We start from the raw sequence: 24,593 nt of genomic DNA on the forward strand, positions 1-24,593 counted from the left end.
AAAACTGGTTTATCCAAAAAAGAGATATAATTTTTGATAGGACACGTAGTTTTTGCTTTAGTCGTAAAAAATAACATTCAAAATAAAAATATAAATTTTTATTTAAAAAATGACATAATTACGAACTAAAATTAACAGGCAAAAGTTGTGCACCTAAAAAGACGTATAAATTTATGATTAATAATTTTTCGATAGGACGAGTAGATTTTCTTCCAATCGTAAAAAATAATATTAAAAATAAAAAAATTACATTTTTGGAAAAAGAACAGAAAAGCCGAAAGTGGACAAAGGATCCTATAAAGGTTCCTATATTATACCATATGCAGATGAACAATAGTTTTTCTTTAATCGTAAAAAACAAGATTAAAAGTCAAAAAATATTATAAAAACAAGGAAATAAGAATTAGTATGATTCAATTTTCATGCATATTATGAATTGTAATTATGTAAATTGATTGCAATGATACATGTTTCAGCGCAGCTTAGAATACAATTTCAAGCAAAATACGAAACAAATGTTACAATTATCATGATAAATACAATTTGTGCTTTATTTTGCAATATTTGAATAAGCTATCCGAGGCAGAGTTACATAAAAATGTATTATATTTGAAAAGTATTGTGTATAATGTAGTTCGACAGAATCGAGTGCAAAGCACGAGATACGTGATGAGAATGTGTTCGTTAAAATCAAAAGAGCTTTAACAAAAAAAAAGTTTACAATCACAAAATTACACTCGTGGATGTTTTGAGTCTTAATTTTGAAAGGTTTGCGCAAGAATGCGCGAGAATATAAAGACCGAGCGTGTAGCGAAAGATAAATACATCATCGAGCGCGAGAAGCAACAGTCGCGCGCCCTAGGCGCGCTCAAATATGCGAGCGAAGCGAGCCGCGCGCCTAGCGCACGATGAGAATGTGCCCGCTTTTACTTTTGATAATGGGCCATTCTCTACCGATAACCTTTTTACCCTCATTTATAAGCCTATCTAATTCCCAGTCTATCTTTTCGTCAGTAGTGAATAGACTACCAAGTTAAATGTACTTAATAACTTGTTCTATTCTCTCATAATTTAGGACAATGTTGCAAATTGCTTTCTCACCCTTTCCTTCAAATATCATAATTTTTGTTTTATTTACGTTAGTTTTGAGGCCCATGTTCTTCATGCATGTATTCAGTTTGATCAACATTCTTTGCAAGTCTTCGATTGATGCCATAATAACCTTATAATCTGCGAAAGCTAACCCACGTACCCTCACTGTTTCCAGATTCACACCTTCTTCGTCGAAGACAGGCATTCTTAGACACTTGTCTATGAATATGCTAAATAGCTATTAGGACATAACGCATTCTTATCTAACGCCATGCATAATATCGAAACAGTCACTCAGTTTCCCATTTACCCTTACACTCGCTTTGCTATCTGCATATATTGTTTTTATTGCTTGTAGGAACTATCCATTGAGTCCGTACGTACTCCTCCAAGACTTCCCAAAGTTTACTTCTATCCCCTTTGTCAAATGCTTTTTCTAGATCAACGAATATCTGTTAACTATTTCGAGAGTCATGGAATAATTCGCAGAATCATTTCATTATTTTGAGGGTTTTCTTAAATGCTGTAAGAAAAATTATATAAGAAATTTTTGGAAATCTGTGGCCTACCCTAAAGTATTCAGGGTCACCCTAGATCTGGGAAAACCTGGTAAAATCAGGGCGTTTTTTCGTGACCTTGCTTATTTATTTTAATTGCAATATAAACTTGAATAAGAATTATTCTTTATTTGTAAGAGTAGCTATATATTACTGTAATTAACTATTTTGTTGAAAATTAGTTTGTTTTTTTTATTTGCAAGTAATTTTTTTGCTGAAAGGGTCTATAGTTTGTTTGCAATTTTTATTCTCTCATGAGTGAAAAATCGTTCTTTGTTGAAAATTCAACTAATGTTGAAAATGGCCTTTTTTGTCGAATTCAACTGTTTTTGATTCAAAATTAAAATCTTATTTGGTTGAAATATCAACTACTACATCTTTGGCTCAGAATTCATCAGATTTGGAATGAGAATGTAATTCCTCCGTTTAAAGTTAAACTATTTTGTTAAAAATCAAATTCGTTTTTTCTTTGGCTCAAAATTGATTTCCATACTGAAAATTTAACTAATACAGTCGAAATAATTATTTTGTTAAAAATTAATGCTCTTTATTAGAAATTCATCTCCTTGGTTATTAATGTAGCTACTTTTTTGATAATAATTAACAAAAAAAATTTTAAATTGAAAAGATGACTGTTCTCATCAAAATAATCTATAATTTTAGTTGACAATTTTTCTCTTTGGTTGAACCTTAATTTTTTATCTGGAAATTAAACTATTCCATTTTTGGTTGACGATTTACCGTTTTGCGTTGAAAATTCGTGTATTTTTTTGAAAGTTTGTCTTTTTGGTAGAAATTATTCTACTTGGTTAAAATTTCATCTTTTTGATTAAAATTACAATTATTCCAGATCAAAGATTCATCAATTTAGTTGAAAATTTATTTTTTTGTTTCAAGTTCAATTATTGGAGTTAAAGATTCATAATTTTAGTTAAAAATGCATCAGTTTTGTTGAAAATTGATCTTTCTTAGTTCAAAATTAAACTATTTAGTTGAAAAGTTGTATTTTCAGTTAGAAATTAAACTTCTTGTATGAAACTTCAAATTTTGTATTGAAAATTCAAATATTCCAGTTAAATATTGATCATTGTTGTTGAAAATTAATCTTTTCGGTTGAAAATAAAACTACTTGGTTGAAAGTTAAACTCTTTTGTTAAAAATTCATCGCTTTGTTTGAGTTTTTTTTAAAAAGTGTTTTACTACAAATGTGACTATTTAATTTTTGATCGAAAAATAAATTTTCTAGTTTATAAAATTATTTTATTCTAATTAAAGATTCATCACTTTCGCAGATAATTCATCTTATTGATTTATTAATATTTTGTAATATTATTTGTCAAATCTTTCTAAATTAAAGAAATTAATTTCATCCCTAGAAATTGAAAAAGCATTATTTATAATAAATCCAGAAAATTTAGTTAATTTTAAAATATCAAAAATTATACCTGGAAAAACCTAGAATTTTTCAGGAATTTTTTTCCAGGATTATCAACGCGCATCAGACATTTTCGATAAATTATTTGCAGGGCTCTCAAAACAAAACTCGTACATCCTTATAGACTTTCTCTATATGATTTATTTTCTGAGCAGACGATGAGTTACCCTTAAGATTTATGCGACGGGAACCCGGAAATATTATTTAGAATTAACTGCATCTTTAATAATTGTAAATCTCGCGTAATAGCGTGCATTCGTTCTCCGTTTCAAAACTAGACGTTATTCTATATTTAAGTATATAAAATTTATGTTTGGATGACCAAGCATCACAGACACAGAGAGGGTATTATATCATCTTGAGAAACTTCTCAGAATTGTTGATAACACTATCAATTTGCATTAATTCGCAAACAAAGAAGCGATTGTTAATGTACTTTCATAATATTAGCAAATTAAATTATATTTGCTTCAATGTAAAGTACTATAAAATATAATAACGTAAATAGCAAGTTTATGTCCCTTGCTTTTATTTTGTAACATTAAAAATATAAATATAGTTTAAAAATAAATTGCCCGAATCAATTTAAATCAGACAGCTTCTATACTTTACGTCGCAGAATCTATCAGAGACGAAATATGTTGTTTTAAGAGGAAATTAGGCAATGCGTATTTTACTGATTTGTGAGGAAAAAAATTTGAACGCAGTTATGCGTATTTAATATTTATATCACGATATTTACCGCTTTCTTTTTATAATTATTGTCCCAAACAGCGAAAGATACGACAAAATGTTGAGATGAAAGTTTGCACATCTAAAAAAGTTATATAAAAAATATCTCTTGCTCTTGTTCGTGATATTTTGCATCGTTTGCAAGGGAAATTCAAAAATTATATTTTTAGGAATAAAAATCCTCGTTGTCTCAAAAATGGTTTAGCTCACATAAGTCTGATAAAAGGATGCTCTTCTTTTATTATTAGAAACTTGTCAAAAATAATGGGCAGAATATAAGCAGTGGGGGGTTTCCAAACATTTTTGGTCTTCATGTTTTCGAAATTTGAAGAAACGAATAAGAAAGATTTTCTGGAAAACCAGACCTTTATTTATTTATTTCTTAAATATTTTTATAGTTTCTGCTTATTGTATAATGAAGATATCCCATCAGCCTGATGGAAAGCATAGGAGTATCAAAATATGGAAAATATTTGATTGACCCAACTAACACTTTTTGCTGAACCAACCAAATACACCAGCCACACTCTATGGTTGAACCTATAAAAACATTTCATAATTTTCAATATCTTTCTCTTCAAACATTACACAAACATTTAAAATTTAGACTTTTTACAAATTATTTTAAAACGATTTCAGAATTTCATCATTTTCTGAAGGAGTTAGAATTGGCATAGATAAAATTGTGATTTTCCTAATTACGTTTAATTACGCAAAGGTAAACATGTTTACCTTGCGTTTCCTAATATAAATTTTGTATTTACGTACTCATTTTCTATATCTACTGTTTTATAACGCAGGTGTACAATACCAAGTAGATTGAGTAACGAACACATAAGAATTTCGCAATTGCTATGAATATCTCAAATCTCACGATAAAAAACGGTCTACTGAACAATTTTAATCAACTAAATTAATTCCGGGAAACTGCGAAAGACGCAATTAGGCGCAACTTTGCTTCATTGTTGAAATCTTGATGTGTAAGAAACATTAAAATTAAATCTAAAATGCAAAAACATCTCAGAATTTGCACTGCGGGAAATTCTATACATAAAAGATAACTATATGTTTAAAATTGACGTATAAAGTATAACAGTCGTGTGTAAAATGTAACTACATATAAAATTACTTCCTATAATTTCCAGGGGTCATTTATGCACGGTTAATTTGAATAAGAACATTAGTTGTAAATATAATCATAGCAAAGTTATTTGCATCATGCGAAGGCACAATAAAGTTTTTATATTATAGTATAAAAAGAGGAAATAAAGCGCGTGGCAAACGCCCATCAACAGGGTTATCTATCAGGGTGGTCCAAAGATGCATTGGAATTTTTTTCCCTCAAATTTCTATTAATATGGACCCCAAATTTATTCGAATCCAGACAAAAAAGTGCCTTAAAAACAAAGAATTTTATTTAGAGGTTCCACAAGTCCCATGAAGTTTGACAGGTATTTTCCATATAAGAAAAATATATGTTTTGTACATTTTATTCAGAATCGTCAATATTTGGTGAATCGAGTTGAAACTCAATATTTCTCTGTATATAGAATACGAATAAAAACTATTTTTTTATTTGAAATTACAATTTTCAAACAAAAATAAATTAAAAACAGACAAATTGTACAACAAATATGCATAAAAAAGCTAAAATAAGACTTTTTAAATGATACACCCATAAGTCTGGTATATAGGGTTCAAAAAACCCCCATTAGTGAAAAATTGGGGGTTTTCCCATTGTAAATTGTTTAAATAATTGATTATTATTTTTAAAAATATGCTGAAAGTTCCGGTTTTTCGAAATTTCTCCACTTTTCGTCCACTTTTCAATTAGAGTGAGCTAATAATTAATTCAATTAACAAACATAATGGTTCAAAAAATTACTTTTTATTTGTAATAATATTCGCTTTGATAAATGTTTGAAAGTTGCAGTTTTTTCTGAAGTATCCAACTTTTTGTCCACTCTTCATTTAAAGTGAGGTAAAACTTAATTAAATTTGATAAACATAATTTTTTAAGCAAATTATTATTTTTTATAACTATCTTCTCCTATAGTAATGCTAAATAGTTGCGACTTTTCAAAACTAGAAACGGCGTAGTGCGGAAAAATCACCTTGAGAAAAACCAAATCAAGGCAAACAAATGTTGTAAATCGCTTAATATTTGAACCTAGCACATCCGGGTCAAAGTTTAAATTTCAACAATTTAAACTTTGATCCCGATGTGCTGTACTTTCTATGGGCAAACAAATTATGGGCAATTTTCAATAAAAGGCGTTTTTATTATTGAAATATCGTATAAAATTATAAATATAAAAAAATGTTGGATCCAAGTTTGAACTTATCTTCAATGTGCAAAAAACAGATTTTTTGGGGTTCGGTCAAGCGAGATTCTCGACAAGACAAGCAAAAGTATCGAGATTTTCGAATATAATATAAAATAAAACTTATAATAATGAATATGAAAATAATGCCCTTTCATACTCATCAACAAAATCATTTTATTTAATCATGTAAAAGAAAAAAATGTTTGGCTATTGTACTGATTTAATACTTCCAAGTCTACACAAGGAAAATTTTGCATAAAATATTCCTTTTTTTTTAAGTAGTGGTTACGAGATATCGCACATTTTTTTGTTGGTAACCTGATTTTTCCAACTCTGCATTAACAATATAAAAAGACTGAAGAAGACTTTAAACCAAAAATGTTAAATTTCGTAAGATTACAAAATTTTTAAAAATCGAGTAAATTTCAAAGATATTCAGAAGTTTTGATAATATTTTTTTTTTAAATTAACAAAATGTAGTTTTGAAGAACTGGAACAAAAGATTTCAAAAAAGAATCTGGAAAATTTTAAAGCAATTTTGTAATTTTGCAGAATGGTAAAAAAAGTTAGGAAAAATTGGAATAACTTTAAAAGATGTTTAGGAATTTTAGAACTTCTGAACAGATTATATATATTATACAACATTAAGTTAGTAAATTAATATAAATTAATTGAGTGTACCTATACAATTTTTTAATCGCAAATAAACATTCCTAATAAAATCTATGAAGAAAATTTTTTAAAAGTACTATATAGAAGTTTTCAGATGAATTGTAAGAAGCAATATATTAAAAATCATCGAACTTGGCGGTATTGAATGTTAAGTAAAATGATTTTAATGAAAAATAGTTGAGTGTAGGAGATTGATGATATAATATAAATCCCGCCAAGTTCTGTATAATGTAAGATTTGACTTTTTTAAATTTCTTTAAAAACTTCTGTAGTACACTTTATAAAAAAATTTCTTTATATATTTAATTATTAATATGTTTTCCCAAGTTACTTTTTCGTAATTGAAAACAAAACGTAAAAGTACACTCAATTAATTTAAATTAAATTAATAATTTACTAAATATTAGAAATTAAATTAATTCTTGGAATAATTTTCGATAAAAATTAAATAAATAATTATTAAAATTATTTTTAAAAAATATTTTTTTGCAGGAGAAAATGTAGAGGTCACGCTACCACTCACTTTCCTTTCGCTGTGCACGTGCGATCTAATTCTAATACGCATGTTTACATTCTGAATTAATATTATATAAAGATAAAGACTAGCAATAAATGCACGCGCCCAAAGCACGCGTGCATGCCTCTCTAAGATTTTATTTTCTTGCATTAAAAATATAAACAATTTAAAAAATCCGTTATTAAACATATTCTTTAATATTCATTTTTAAATGCTTTTGAAACAATAAGTAATAATTTCGAATTGAAAATGTTTGAAATAGAAAAAAATATATCAAACGATTAAGAATTAAAAACGTTCCAAATCAAACTTTTTTATATTATGTAAAATTTGAAAAAATGGGTAATATTTCGAATGGAATGGAATTGAATTTGTAACATTTCTAAATAAAAGCGTTTAAAAGGGATTATTTGTAATAATGTAAATGTTTGAAAATGAACAATTTTCAAACAGAATTTATGAAAACTGAAAATTTTAAGACATTACAATGAAAATTAAAAAAATAATACATACCAAAATTTCTATATACATAAATATTGACATTGGCAGACAATTGTGATAAAATGGTGTCATTAGTGTAATTTTTTTCAAAATAGTAGTAAAATAGTGTCATCGTACAAAAAAGTGTAAAATAGTGTTAATCGTGTGACGAGTCCGAGGCCTGTAAGGGAATAAAAATTCCAGGACCATGACAAAAATTCCAAGACTTTTCCCAGTTCTTCTGGGTAAAAAATAATTCAAGGACTTTTCCAGATTTTCAAGGATTTCCAGGATACGAAACACCGTGGTCATTGACCAGATAATCGCTTTACGCTGAAACAACAAATTATTTTTACAATCACATGGAAGCATGGTGTATTGTACTCACTCGAATCTGACAAGATCGCACGTTGAAGTTTATGTATTTACCGCGTTCTAAGAAAAGCAATGCTGCTTGAAATTGGATTGTAAACTCAAATGTTTAAGGTACGGCAGTAAACACAGCACGGGCAACCTGCAGCCAGGAACATTTAAAGCTCATCTCACACGGGGACTTATTCTTGAATTTAATTATTTGCTTTAGCCCCATGCAGTTTGTTTTGAGGGAAAAGTTTTTTTTGTATCTTCGAAGAGAGAAAAAAAATTATATCCACAAATACGGCAGCAACGTATATAAGAACGGAAATATTTCATTAATTTAATTAAATTTCTCTATTTTTCGTATTATTTAAAGAACAGTTCGATTGATGGTTTGATTTTTTTTTTAAATTTATGACAGCTTCCATAAATCAATGAAATAAAGTAATAAAATAATTTTGGAACTCTGGTTTTTAATTGTAGATCTTTTTCATGCTCATTTTGCATAAAATTATTCCTGCAAAAATAGATTTCTTTTAGATCGTAAATAAAAAATAAAATAATGAAAGAGATATAAAATAAGGAAATGTGGCGAGCCAAATGATGGATCAAAATCCATTCCATGTGAATACAGCTTAAATAAAATTCCGCACAAAGAATGGCTGGCAGGTCGGCGGAACCTGCTGCAGTCCTGATCCGGACTCCAGACCTAATTCAAAACCTAAGGCTCGAACCATACAACAACGGCTGGAAATTCTGAGAATTCAAGAATATGGATGATGCATCACCTCTGGCATTTAAAACGGGTAAAAGAATCATTGAAGTTTAGATATTATAATTTTTAGCATTCAAATTTAGACATATGGCTGAGAAAAATTCAGTATTTGGTTTAAAAAATTCAAATGTTTTAAAAAAATTAATTATTTTCTTTAAAATTCAAGTATTTTTTAAAAAGTTATATCTTTCTTGGTCGAACACTCAACTGTTTTGTTGAAAAGTCTTCCTTTTGGATATCGAAAATTCATCTTTTATGGTAGAAAAGTCATATTTTTTGGTTGAAATAAATAAATTTGTAATTTTGACATTCTAATTTGAAACGGTTTCATTATTTTATAAAAAATTCAATGTTAAAAATGTTACAAAATTAAAATTCTCAAGGAAAATGAAAAATTTGTCAGAAAAAAATCAGCGAATTGTATACCCTGATGGGTGTCCGCAAAATTTAATTTTCAAAATTCCCTGATTTTTCCGTGACCAGTTTTTCATTTTCCCTTATCATTAATATTGAAAGACCAGAATCTTAATTTAGTAATATTTTATATAGAATATTTCACAAACAGAATACAAATTTTTATTCTCAAATTTATTTATTAAAAAAAAGATGACTTTTCTACCATCAAAGATTAATTTTCAATCTAAAAGGATGAGTTTTCAATAAAACAGTCGAATTTGCAAACAAAAAATATGAGTTTTTAACAAAAAAATTTAATTTTCACAATAACATTTGAATTTTTAACCTAATACTGGAATTGCCTACCTAGAAAATAAAATTTTCAAACAATTTGTAGAATTTTCTCACAAAAAAAGATTAATTCTAATCGAAAAATTTGAATTTTCAAAGAAAAATATAATAATTGCTATTTCAACACAAAAAATAAACTTTCAGCAAAATAAATTTTCCATCAGAAAGTTGCATTTTTAACCAAGAAGATTAATTTTCTACAAAAAAAAATAATTTTCAACGAAATACATCACATTTTAAGAAAATAGATCAATTTTTAACTAAAAAAATAAATTTTTCACCACAATTGAAGAAATTTAATTTTACATTAAAATAATTAATTTTTAACAAAATAGTCAAGTTCTTAACCCAAGAGATGAATGTTCAAATAATATTATGAATCTGCTAACAAACAAAAATGATTTTTTAACCCAGTAGTTCAACTTTTAACAAAAAAGACCCATTTTCAACCAGTAAGACGGACTTTCCATAAAATAGTTGAATTTTCAAACAAAAATATAATAGTTGCTACTTCACAAAGAATGAATTTTCAACCAGAACTGAACGCTCAGCCTAAAAAGATGGGTTTTAACCAAAAACGAATTTTCAATGAAGATTACTAATTATCCACAAAAAAAAACGAATTTTTAATACAATACATAAATTTTCAAATAAATTTCCAACCAAATAAGAACAATTTTCTTTACTAACAAAAAGTCATTTTCAACCAAATTTTCAACTAAAATGATGAAACTGCATACAAAAAAATGAATTTTTAACCCAGTAGTTCAACTTCTAACAAAAAAAGACAAATTTTCAATCTGAAAAACGAATTTTCTACAAAACAGTTGAATTTTCAACGAAAAATATAATAGTTGCTGTTTCAATCAAAGAAAAAAAATTCTCAACCTACAAAGATGATTTGTAATCAAAAAACGAATGTTCAATCAAGAATATTAATTTTCTACCAAAAAAGACAAATTTTCAACAAAAGACATGAATTTTCAAAGATTTTTTTTAATTGATAACGAAAAAAATATAATTTGTAATGCAACAAATTTATTTTTAACCAAATTTTCAGCTAAAATGCTAAATATTTAACGACAAAAATGACTTTTTAACCCAATATTTCAATATTTACAAAAAAAAGACAAGATTTTCATCAGAAAAACGAATTTTCTAAAAACAGTTGAATGTTCAACGAGAAATATAATAGCTGCTATTTAAACAAACAAACAACTAAATTTCAACCAAAAAGTTAATTTTTTTACCAAAAAAGACGGAATTTTTCCACAAAATACATGAATTTTCAACTAAAAAAGATAAATTTTCAGTAAAAAATTCATTTTCAACCAACGAGATGTACTTTCAACTAAAATAATTAATCTTCAACTGAAATAGTTAATTTTTAATTTAAAAAAACGAATTCTCAACCAAAGAGAATAATTTTTTACAAAAAATTAATTTTTTTTAGCCTAATGGTTCAATCTTCAACCAAATAGTTCAATTTTCAACCAAAAATAATAATTATCAGCCAATAATGTAATAGCTATTTCCACCAAAAAAGGTTTTAATTTTGAATAAAAAACCGAATTAAATTCAAAGAAAAAGGACGAATTTTCAAACAAAATAGTTGATCTCTGATCCAAAGAAGATTAATATCTAACCAATCAGTTGCATTTTTATCTAAAATAGATTAACATTCTACCTAAGTATGCATATGAATTTTTATACCGAAAAGATAAATTTTCTCAAATAAAAAAATAATAATATTAAAAATTTTTAAATATTAAAAAATAATTAATAAAAAAAGTAATCAATGACTATAAAGAATATTATATCAAGGTGGTCACAAACCTCGTTAAAAAAATGCCCTAATTTTTCTATGCTGAATTTTTCATTTTCTCTGACCTTTAATATTCAAAGACCAGAATTTTAATCTTCCAAGATTTTTAACATAGAATCTTTTATAACAAGAACAAAAAATTTCAAAAAGAAAATTTTAAAATTTGACATTTATTATCCGTGAAAGTTACTTATGTATAGCTCGCTGTTCCCTGACATAAATTTAAATATTGTAAACATGTTTACAGTCTTCCCAGATAGATGACTATTTATTAGTTTGTTATTATCAAAAATTCAATGAAATCAGCTTACTATAGTATGTTATTATAATAACAAGTAAAAATAGCTATGTTTTATTGGCGTTGGTTAAAATGTTATAAAGCCTCTAAGCTTAAAACAAGATCATCGGCATAAATGACATTTGTTTTGTTATCTTTATCACGTTATGCCACTGACCCGTTTCTATTACATCAATCAGAGTATGCAGCGATTCTTAGAAACGAAATTCAAGGTCTTTTTCAGGTTTTCCAGGTCAAGAAGTCAAGTTTTTCCAGTTCTCCTTTATTTTGCATAAAATAATGAAATAGCCGTTTGTTATAGATGTTAAAAATGAGCGATTTAATTTTTCATTGGCCAACAATTTGTCAAGAAAGCAGAGCCATAAATAAACAAATTCTAATTTTTTGCGAACATAACTCGTCTTTGAAATCCTTGAGATCTTTGAAATCTTTGTGAAATCTTTTGAATTATTTGTTAATTCGTTGAAACCTTCTGCAATACTTCAAATCTTTGAGAAATATTGAAAACTCTTTTAAATCAAATCTTAAGAAATCCTTTTCAATTTTTTGAAAATATATGAAATCTTTAAAATCCTTGAAAAATTTGAAATCTTTGTGAAATTTCTTTAAATCTTTGAATTTTTTATGAAATCTTTGATGTACTTGTAAAAACTTTCTTTAATCTATGTTCATGAAATCTTTTCTGTTCGTTTGACCTCACTGAAATCTTTTTAAATATTCTCAAATTTGTTGAACCCTTTTGAAAAATTTAACATTTTTGAAATATTTGTGAAATCTTTCATATTTGTTTGAAATCAGTGAAAAATTTGAAATCGTTAAAAATCTTTTGAAATATTTAAAATCTTGTGTACTGGATCTTTTTTGAAATTTTTGGAACTCTTGTATTCTTTTGAAATCTTTGAAATTTATGTGAAATCAAATTTGAAAATCATTAAAGTATTTTTAATCTGTGTAAAATCTTTTAAAATCTTAGAAACCTGGTTTGCCCTTTTTAAAATCTTAGAAACCTGGTTTACCCTTTTTAAAATCTTAGAAACCTAGTTTACTCTTTTTAAAATCTTTGAAGTCTTTGGAAACGTTGGAAATCTTTTAAATCTGGCGTGCACACATTTTTGAAATTTTTAGAATTCTTGCAATCTTTATGAAATGTTCGGAATCTTTGTGAAATCTTTGAAATCTTTTGAAATATTTGTGAAAATTTTCGTGAATCTTTGTTTGTGAAATCTTGATAAAAATTTTTATTGTGGAATCGTTTTCATTCGTTGAAATCATTGAATTATTTAAAATCTTAGTCAAATCTTCTAAAATATTTTTAAACCTTTTGAAATCGATTCACATCTTTGAAATGTTTTAAAATCTTTGAAATCCGTGAAAGCTTTTGATAGTTTTAAAAGCTATGTGAAATTGTTATGAAATATTTGAAATACGGTTCAAACGCCTTTTTAAATCTTTTTAAAATATTCAAAATCCTTTTAAAATATTTTGAAATCTTTAATAATGTTTTGTAATCAGGGGTACACTCAAAAACCGAGTGGTGAAACCTTTGGAAAATCCGTTATATAGACATGGCTCATTCTAATTCTGAAACTAAAATACTGAATCAGGGTAACCGTTTTAATCAAAGAACAAAATTTCCTGTCACTTCCCGGCTTTTTCCCCGGTTCGCAAATATTTTTTCCGGTCAATAAAATTAAAAAATCGAAATATAAAGCTAAGCATTAAAAAAACAAGTAATACAAAATAAGCAACAAACTGAAGCATTCAAAGTGGAAATCTTGAATTTTTAACTTTTTTGTTCAATAATTCACACGTATAAACTGGAAGGAACTAACACTTTTTAACTGAATAATTTCAAGTTTGATAAATTTATACTGCAAAATTCAGAATTTTTAACATTAATAAATTATAGAGTTCAAAGATTTAGATTAAGTTCTAAAAATATAAATCCAGGTTAACATTATCAATACTCTAAATTAAAGAATAAATCAACAAAATTGAAAAATTGTCAACATTATATTATTCAGTTATTTTTGGCCAATAAATATTTTTAAATTTACATTTTTTCACCTTAAAAGTTCTTATATTAGAATTTAAATTATTTTTATTTTTAATAGTTTAAGAATCCTTAAAAAACTTTACAATTTTATTTCAAAATCTTGAGAAATCTAGAAGTAGTTTAAAATTTTTTCGAAACTTCTCAATAACTTTAAAAATTAAGTGAATTTGTCCTACAAATTTTAGAAAATCCTGCGAATTTAAAAATATGTCCTCAAAATTTGGATTTCTCAATAACAATTGAAAACTTATTATTTTTTTAAACAATTAGAGTAATTTTAAGAGATATTTAGAAGTTTCAACAAAATTAAAAATTAATTTAGAACTTGAAATGATTGCAAATAATTTTAACGAAATGTGTTCACCGAAAAAATTTCGTTATTCATCAAGAAATTTCGATGCAAATACTCACAACCTAATTTAAAACAAGATGTAGATGTTTGCAGTTGAAAAAAATGTAGAGGCTTTTAATGAATTGTGAAAGGCTCCAAACGAATAAAAACATTTTCTTAAAATTCCTAGGAAAATTGAAAATGATTCTTCATTTTGAAAAATTATTTTAACAGGATATTCAAAAAGACTTTAAGAGAATTCCAATATTATTAAAAACGACGTTAATACGTGTTCAATTATGATTTACACATCGAAATTCAACAATTTCACTTACAAATTAAACATTTTATTAAGTAGATCAATAAAAATTTTCAAGTTAAAATTTTAAAAGCTTTTCGAAATGTTAACAATTTAAAGCTTTCTATGTCAAAAATTGAAGATTCAAACTGTTTGCTTTTAAATATTTGGCTTCAATTTAGTCTCCTTAAATTATAAGTCAAATATTGCTAAACATGAAATAATGATCCTTTTTCTTAATCAAATTTTTTAAATTAAATGGGTCAAAAATTGAATAATTCAGACTGAAACAATATTTTTTTTAATAAAAGCTTTTAATTACGAATTAATTACGAATCTGGAAATTCTTTAACTTTGAACGGATTTAGAATCGTTTGATAAAATCAATTATTTTACAGTTTTTAATGCTTAAAGTACCGATCCGTTTTAATAATTATTTATTTATATTTACAGTTGTTAAAATAAAACTGTTTTTCATCAAAAATTTGCAACTTTAAAAGTTTTTAATTTTTAATTGCTGAAGTCTTCAAGACTGCACGTTAAAATTCTTTAAATTAAAAATATAAGCTTAAAAATAAAAATCTAAAATAGAGAATTTTTCAGATAAAATATTTTCTAATTACGCATCATAACAGAATGATATAATTTAAAAAGATATCAACTCAACTAATTATTTCAAAAACTGTTGAAATCGAACTTGGACAGATTTTTCTTCTGAAAATTTGTAAAATCCCCGGTCAAGAAATAAATAATTTTCATCATTTGTAAGTTGAATATCACAAAAAAATGTATACTTTAATATTCTATATTATATCGGAAATGTAATAAAAATCTTATAGAATTATTCACAATATTAAAGTTTGTTCATTGCAATCTATAAAATAATTGTTAAAGTGTACAAAAATACCTACAAATCTATTTATTCTCTAATGAGTAAAAGAAAAATTATATAGCTTTTCAGTAGCAAGATTTCTTCCAAGCGAGATATTTCTTTCATAATAGACTAAAACATTATAATTAATTGTCGTATTTCCATAAAATAACTCTGTCAGAAGAAAGAGAAATTAATTCAAGGTTCTCGTGGAAAATTCAAGGAGATTTCAAGGTTTTCAAAGTTTTCAAGGTAGCTGAACACCCTGTCAATGGCGCTTCTAAAATAGAATCATAGAGGCATGCAGGCCTCGGACTCACTTTAGAGATCAAAAATAATTTATAGTGTAACAACATTAAAAAAATATTGTCATAAAATTTTTCAAGTATTGAAAACGAACTTTAATGTATAATTTTAAATGTTATTCTTTAGGCTATAAATTATCAAAATTTCTATTTATTTATCGCAGGCCTCAATCTTCCCCTTTTTCATATTTTTTAAACTTTAATGCGAACTGAATTAATAGGACCCTATTCAATTTTTACCTATTAGTCTTTTTAGTTTGACTTCAACAATTTTATTGAAATTTTGTTTCTTTCTTAACTAATACGTTTTTTAAATTGAACATCTTTTTGTAGAAATTTAATCTTTTTTGGCTAAAAATACAACTGTCTGATTAAAGATTATATGGTTTTGGTTGAAAATAAGTTTTTGATTGAAAATTCAAATGTTTTGTAGAAAATTCGTCTTTTTTTATTAAAACTGTTTTTAAATTTAAATTAAAAACTTTTTAATTGAAATATCAATTTCTCGGTTGAAAATTGAAATACTTTCTTAAAAGTTCATTTTTGGGTTAAAAATTCATAATTTTAATTGAAAGTTTGTGTTTTATGTGGTTAATTTTTTTAAGATCTGAAAATGTAATTATTTTGTTCAAAATTCAATTGACTGGTTTTAACTTTACATATTTTCGGCTCGAAAATCAAATAATTTGGTAGAAAATTTAACTATTTGTTTGGGAATTGATGCATTTGGTCAAATATTCGTTTTTTTTTTTTTTTGGTAGAAACTCATTTATTTTTTGTTAAAAATGCAACTGTGTAGATTTAAATTAATCTGTTTTAGTTGATAATTCAAGTATTTTGTTGAAAATTCGTATTTTTTCTTGCTTATATTCAACTTTTTTAAATTTAAAATCTTGTTTAGTTTAAATATCATATATAACATTTTGTGTTGAAAATTTAATTGTTTTATAGAGAATTCGTCTCTTTGGCTTAAAGATTCAAATCTTTTGTGAAAATTGTAAGTAATTTGTTGAAAATTCAGCCATTGAGTGTTTTTAATGTGATTTTCTTGCTCGAAATAGTAGGCCTGTGCATAATGCAGCTACACAGAAATTTACATTAAATATGCATTTAAACAATAAATAAATTTAGAATTCGGGCGACGAAAAAGTTAATCGATAGATTTGTCAATCCTATAACTACTTGTCGCGACATAAAAACGATTCAGTGGCTATCTGGACTGTAAGTAAAACTATTCGCTTTCAATCGAATTGTAGAAAATCACTTTTTAATAGCTTGCAGGCATCTTCTCTAAATATTTGCATAAATCGCACTTATTTTAATTGCTCAGAGAAAATGTACTAAAAGCACCCAATTAGAATGTAAGTGGCTCAAGAAAGACTGCACTAATTTTTAGCTTTAAAGTGTGTGGTTAACCTAATAAGAAGTATGTACGTTAAAAAACTGCTATATAAATGAGTGCATAATTATTAGAATTTTTTTACATCAAGTGTCAATACATATGTCGTAGGCATTTCTAAGTTGTAGGCAGTTGGAATCCATAATAAAATATGTAAATCGTTTTCTTTTTAAATGAATTTCCAATAAAAAAAATACTCTTTTAAAAATTGTATTCAGAATCGTCAAAATATTAGCTGAATCGAATTGAAACTCAACACATTTCTCTTCACAATTAGCTATAGAATATGAATGAAATATTACTTTTTAAATATCATTCCCATATGTTTGTTTTATAAGGTCCCTAAAAAATCCATAAGTGAAAAAATAGATTTAATCTGTTGTTTAAATAAATTGTTTAAACGATTTATTATTGTCTTTAATCATTTTCTCTTAGAATAGAGATAGAAAGTCACGGTTTTGTTAAAAGCTTTTCACTTTTTGTCCAATTTATTATTATAGTAAGGTAATACTTCATTTATGTTAACAAACATAATTGTTTAAAGAATTTATTATTGTGGATAATATTCTCTTAGAATAATGATAGAAAATTACAGTTATTTCAAAAAATTTCCACTTTGTCCAATTTCCAATTAGAGTGCAGTAAATAATTAATTTAAGCTATCAAAATTATTTGTCTAAATAATTTATTATTATTGTTAATAATATTAAAATTCAACAATGCTTGAAAGTTGCGGTCGTTTTAATGAAACTTTCAACTATTTGTCTACTTTTCACTTCGAGTGAGTTAATAATTAACTCGATTTATCAAAAATAATTATTTGAATAAATTATTGTTTACAACTATCTTCTTCTGTGTTAATGCTGGATAGTTGCAGTTTCTTCTTAAATTTTTTTCATTCTAACATATGTTGTACCACTCGAAAAACTAATTGACACGCGTTTTTTCTTACCTGTCCAAATCGGGGTTTGGGGGTTTTGAGGGGTTTGAGAAAATGTAATTTTCTCAAATTTTTCGATAAATTGTTTATCACACCAAAAACTGCCAAACAGGAGTAAATTCAAGACAAAAAATTATTTTCTAGGGGGTAACTACCCTTAAGTACATTTTATTATGATTTTCTCAAATAAAGCAGCTTTTTTAAACATTATCATAGCTGGTTCGCAAATATTTTGCACGGTCAATTAAATAAACAATTCGAACTCTAAAGCTAACCATTTTTCTATTTGAGTTAATGAAAAATGAATTGCAAATTAAAGCACTCAAGATGGAACTCTTAAATTTTTAACATTTAAAATTGAAGTTTAAATTGAAGTATTAAAATATATCAATCTTATCATTTTCAATGCTCTAAATTAAAAAAAAATAATCAATAAATTAATTATTTTAAATTATAGTGTTTTAACTAACCAATTTTTACATTAGAATTTGAATTATTTTTGTTTTGAATAGTTCAGATATCCTTAAAAAGGTTAAAAATTTTATTTTAAAGCCTTGAAAAATCTACGTGTCATTTCAGATTTTTTCAAATTTAGATGAAATTAATATTTTAACTTTTTCATGACTTCTAAATACACCGGAATTTTTTTACCAATAGCCGGATTTTTTTCGGTCTTTTGCACATCAAAATTCAACAATTTCACTTACAAATCAATCATTCTTTAAATAGTACACGTGAAATCATAACGTTCAACATTCCTAATTTTTGATCTGATTTAGAATCGTCTTAACAAATCAATTCTTTTTTACTTTTTGATAGTTGAAAAACAGTTCGATTTTTAAAATAATTATTTAGTTATCAAGCAAAAATTTTCTGCAAAAAATTTCCAATTGCAAATGCTTTTAATTTTCAATTGTTCAAGTCTTCCAAGAATGCATTTTAAAATTCTTTAAATTAAAAATGTACGTTTAAAAATAAAAATCTAAACCGGAAACTTTTGTAAAGTAAATGATTTTTTAATTACGCATTATAAAATGAATTATATCATAATCACAGAAGATAAAAATTCAACTAATTATTTTAAAAATTGTTAAAACCAAACTGGCACAGATTTTTCTTCCAAAATTTAAAAAAATCCGCATTTTAAAAAAAAATCAATGTCATTTTCCGGCGTTCCCGGTCCAGGGGTCACCCTAGGTTGTGATACCTTGGTGATAATATAATTGTTTATATACAAAATACTGTAATTTTACATATTATTTCGCATGTGTAGCTTCAAGACAATTTTTTGTGAAATCAAAAATTATTTTGGGGTAGATCACCCCCCCCCCCCCCTAAAAATTATTGCAAAAATTTGAGAAAATCACATCTTTTATATCTCACTACAAAAACATTTTTCAAATTAGATTTGTTTTAAAACGCTGCTTTATTTTAGAAAAACATAATATAAAGATAAAAATTAATAAAAATAATAAAAATAAAATTTAAAAAAAATAAAATTTTTTAAAAATAATAAAAATTCCTTAACACTTGGAATTTTTATTTCTCCATTCTCAAATTTTTCCTGCATATTTGAGAATCTTGAACTAAAATTTGAAGGTAAAAAGAAGTGGGAAAAATTATCCAAGTTCAAAATAAATCAAATTCTTTATAAAAATGCACTATATTGTTATGAAAAAAATAACAGGAGGTATATCAGTACAAGAATAATTTTTTCTTTCCAAAGCTTCTTTTACAGAGAGCGATCGAAAACAATGATTTTTCATGATTATCAAATTTTGAAAATTCATATCTCGAGATTTTGGAATATCACATTGAAAAAAAATACGTGTCGATTAGTTTCGAATACAAAAAAGCGAGAAAAATGTTTTGTAGAAAAAATTTTGATTGTAAATCTCCCATGTAATGACCCATATATAAAAAATTAAACATTATATTTTTTAAATGGCCAACAATTTCTGATGAAAGAATCATGAAGAAATAATTTCTTAATTTTTGCGAACATAACTTGTCTTTGTGCATTCTTCGGGAATATTTTTTAATCTTTGTAAATTCTCTGAAATCTTTGAAATTTTTTGAAATCTTTGTGGATCGATGAAATCTTTTGAAGAATTTAAAATCTTTGTGAAATCTTTAAATTTCGGTGAAATATTTTGAAACCTTTTAAAATTTTTGTAAAATATTTCAAATATTTCAAATATTTGTAAATCTTTATTTAATCTTTGTTTGTGAAAACTTTTGTGTTCGTTTGAAATAAATGAAATCTTTTGAAATCATTTCATTAAAACCTTTTGAAACTGTTCAAAACCTTTGAAATGTTCTAAAATCTTTGATATCTTTGAACAAAATTGAATTCTTGATATCTTTTGAAATATTTATAAATTCTTTGAAATACTTGTAAAATCTTTTGTATTTATTTGAAACCACTGGGATATTTGAAACTTGTAAAACATTTTGAAATTTTCTAAAAAAATATGGACTCGTTTAAAATCTTGGAAATGTTTTGTATTTTGGCGTACTTCCTTTTTGAAATATTTTGAAATCCGTGTGGATTCTTTAAAATATTTGCGAAATTTTTTAAAAATCTTTTGTATTCGTTTAAAATCATAGAAATATTGGAAATTTTTGTGAAATCTTTTGAAATCTTCTAAAAATTTTGAAATTATTAAAAATAATTTAATGAGATTTTTTAAATATTTGTGAAATCTTTCTCAAATTCTTTCAATCTTCTGAAAGCCTTATGAATTCTTTTAAATGTTTGTGAAACCTTTGTATTCATCTAGCGATTCTTAGGAACAAAATTAAAGGTCTTTTCTAGTTTTTCCAGGTCAAGAAATAGACATTTTCCAGGTCTTGTTTTTTACATCAAATAATGAAATAAACGTTTGTCATACATGTGAAAAATAAGCCATACTATATTTAAATCCTTGAAATCTTTCAAAATCTACGAAAACTTTGTGAAATTTTTTATATTTTTTATAAAATCTTTGAAATTTTTCTTTAATCTTTGTTCGTGAAATCTTTTCTGTTCGTTTGAAATGATTAAAATCTTTTCAAATCTTCTCAAATTTGTTAAAACCTTTTTAAATCATTAAAAATCTTTTAAATGTTTTGAAATCTTTGAAATCTGGTGTACTGTACCCTTGTTGGAATCATTGAAATTCTTGAAATGTTTTAAAATCTTCAATAATTCTTTAAAATATTTGAAAAAACTTTCGGAAATCTTTTGTAATCGTTGGTAATCTTGTCAAACATTTTTAAATCGTTGAAAATCTTTGAAATGCTTTGAAGTCCGTGAAATTTGGTCTACTGCACCCTTGTTGAACTTTTCGTATTGTTTTGAAATCTTTATGAATGTTTTATGAAATCTTTGAAACTTTTGTGAAATCTTTTGACATATCCTACAAAATTTTGAAGTTATTTAAAATCTTCGAAATGTTTTGAAATCTTGAAAATCTTTTGAAAGTTTTCAAATCTTTGTGCAATGTTCGAAATCTTAGCGAAATGTTTGAAATCTTTGTGAAATCTTTGTGAATTCGTTGGAATAACTTGAATTATTACAAACCTTAGTGAAATATTTGATATCTACTAAAAATTTTTGAAATTGTTTAAAATCTTTGAAACGTTTTGAAATCTTAGAAATATGGTTTAAAAATTTTTGTGAAATTGCTGTGAAATCTTTATTGAAATCTGGCGTGCGCGCCATTTTTAAATGGTTAACATCCCTGAAATTTTTTTGAAATGTTAAAGATATTTAAAATATTTTGAATTGTGTAAAATATTTTGTAACATGTTGAAATCTGTTGTACACTCAGAAACCGAGTGGTCAGCCCCTCGAAAAATCCGTTGTATGGCTATGGCTTATTCTAATTCTAAAACTGAATTAACATCCAAATTTTAAACTAATAATTTTTATAATTTCTAAGTTGAACACCTCAACAAAAAGTGCCTTGAAATATCTTTATTTATTCTGTAATAAACAAAAGATAAATTATATCTTGACGAATAAAAAAAATTTTCAGCAGAAAAATTTTTTTAAACGAGATGTTTCTTCCATAATAGGCTAAAAGATTTAAATTACTCTTCGAATTTCGATAAAATTACTGTTTTAACAGAAAAAAAGACAAATTCAGGGTTTTCGTGAAAAAATTAAAGAGATTTTCAGGTTTTCAAGGTTTAAAAAATATTCAAGGAGAGTTCCAGATTTTCAAGGTCACTAAAAAGGTCACACACCCTGTTTAGAGGTTCAAAAATCTTGAAATCTGATTAACTATGCCCTTTTTAAAATCTTTAAAATCCTTTTGTATTCATTTAAAATCATTAAAATATTTGTGAAATATTTTGAAATCTTCTAAAACATTTTGAAATCGTTTAAAGTTTTTGTGAAATATTCGAAATATTTGTGAAATCTTTCAAATCTTGTCTAGACGCCTCTTTCAAATCCTTGAATCCTTTTGAAGTCTTTAAAATCCATGAACTCTTTTTGAAACGTTAAAAACCCTTTTAAATATTATGAAAGCTTTGAAATATTTTGAAATCCTTAGAATTATTTTGTAAAAAAAAAAAATTAAAATTGAAGGTTCACGTGAGAAATTCACGTAGATTTCCAGGTTTTCAAGGTTTAAAAAAGTTCAAGGAGAATCCCAGGTTTTCAAGGTCGCTGGCATTGATCTTGTTTTAAAAATCGATTTTATTTGAGAGAAACATAATAAAATGTACCTAAGGATAGTTACTCCCTAAAAAATCATTTTTCGTAAAAATGCAAAAACACGTAAACTTTATTTAACTTATTAAATAATTTATCCTGCGAAGAAAATTGTATTATAACGCGCAGAATTAATTTGCAAAATTCGTCAGTAACTATCATTATTAAAATGGATCTCACCCAAATAAATGATAAATAAAATCAAATATTTTTTTAATGAATAAACTAATTTTGAAGTGTCAGAAAATAAATGCAATTCACTTCTGCCAAAGCGAGTAATTTTCTGCAGCCGTGGCAGTTAAGAACGAAATAAATAAAAAGTGGAAGCTCACCTCTTTCAAATCTTCTGCGATTCTGCCGTTTGCAGTCACAGGTTCAGTGCACGCGTTATTCTCTCGACTAGAACTGGTCGAGCCTCGATTACAACTACCACTGACTATATTTTCCACGGAGTCGTTCGACTCTTCCTCTCTTTCCCGTTGCGCTTGGAGTTGTTGCTTCCTGAAAAATTCCGGATCGCTGAAACATCGCTGAAGCGAGGTCGGGGTGGATCGAGACACTTCAAAAACGTCCTTCAGAAGGTTCTGCTCACGAATTCGTGGGGCATCCTTGGAAATCATTGCCTTTTATGACTCCGCACTTTTTAGAGGTCAGCATGTATCCTCTCAAACCTAGACATTTTTAGATTACCTTTACATATAATTAAACTGAAGAAAGAAACTTATAACCGAATTTAATACAAATTAAATCCTTAATTGAACTTTAAAGAGTTTTTAATTAAGTCAAAAATCTGGCCGAGTTTATGTTATTTTATTTCTCTGGTATTCAATTAAAATCTATACTAAACTTTTGATTTCTGTGTAAAAATTACTTATTTTACCTCTGTTTTTAACAAATGTTGAGGATAAGTTGGTTATTCTGGGACAGAGAAAAAAACACTTATCTCATTATCTCAAAAGCCACGAATATGCATCACATTGAGATATATGTCACTTTTATAAACGAATCTCGACGCGAAAGCGTTTTCCCCCCCTCTCTCTCTCGCTCATTTAACCCTCGGAGAATAACTGCAACCCCTGAGGAATTGAGCTCGTTTTACTTTCTCAATTCGACCACAAAGAGGGTTATACCCGCATGCGTCAATCGATTGAAAAAACTAAACTATGTCAAAAATAATTGCCGAATTTATTTCTCACTCCAAAATGTTCAAGAAAAACGTTCCTACTGGAATATGCTGTGAAATATTATTATCTCTGCTATAATTTAAAGATTGGTCCTTATCCAATTGTCTATCACTTAGTTTATATTGTGAGTTTCGGAAATTTTAAATAAAAACACTGGAAACACTTTTATGGATATTGCTTCTAATTTTAGGTTGCTCTCTTCAAATCATGCATTACTAAGAATATTAATAAAATTAGCACACTCTTTCAGTATTATTGTTTTACGTATTAGCTAATTTATTATAAAATTTTAAGAGTAAACAACACCTGACTTTTGTTTCACTTTGTGGCGCACGAAGCATTTAAAATGATTGAAGAACTGGCGAGATATAAATCAGAATAATTACAGATAATTTCTGTAATAAAATTCTGTTTTGTACAAAACAAATTGTGAACATTCAGGTTTACCCAATCCCAACTCATTATAACAATAAATAATATGTATACCTAATATATACAGTCCTCCAGGCCGGTGTTTTTCATCGAAAGTGAAAATATGCATTAAACTAATTAGAAATAAATTCACAGTTCAGAAACACAAGAACTAATTGACGAGAATAATTTAAATTTTTTATAACTCGTGAAAATAACACGTAATAAACACTAAAACAGTAATAAAAAATAACAATTAATCACATTGCTTTCACCGAC

The 24,593-nt window shown here is 26.3% G+C and overlaps 1 protein-coding gene across 3 annotated transcripts in view; it reads right to left on the reverse strand.

The window, feature by feature from the left end:
• LOC117177215 (actin-associated protein FAM107A) overlaps nt 1–24,593 on the reverse strand; it is a 72,554-nt gene extending 47,961 nt beyond the window's left edge. Inside the window, exons 1-2 of one of the 3 annotated variants that reach the window (XM_033367762.1) lie at nt 24,390–24,593; nt 23,052–23,390 (exon numbers count right to left, since the gene is read on the reverse strand). In XM_033367762.1, coding sequence (XP_033223653.1) covers nt 23,052–23,339 — 288 coding nt within the window. In that variant the 5' untranslated portion in view covers nt 23,340–23,390; nt 24,390–24,593. Of the gene's footprint in view, nt 1–23,051; nt 23,391–23,599; nt 23,812–24,209; nt 24,294–24,389 lie in introns of those variants that run through there. The other 2 variants (XM_033367764.1, XM_033367763.1) reach the window with 2 other exon arrangements.

The sequence above is a fragment of the Belonocnema kinseyi genome, chromosome 7, assembly GCF_010883055.1.
Source record: "Belonocnema kinseyi isolate 2016_QV_RU_SX_M_011 chromosome 7, B_treatae_v1, whole genome shotgun sequence".
NCBI lineage: Eukaryota > Metazoa > Arthropoda > Insecta > Hymenoptera > Cynipidae > Belonocnema > Belonocnema kinseyi.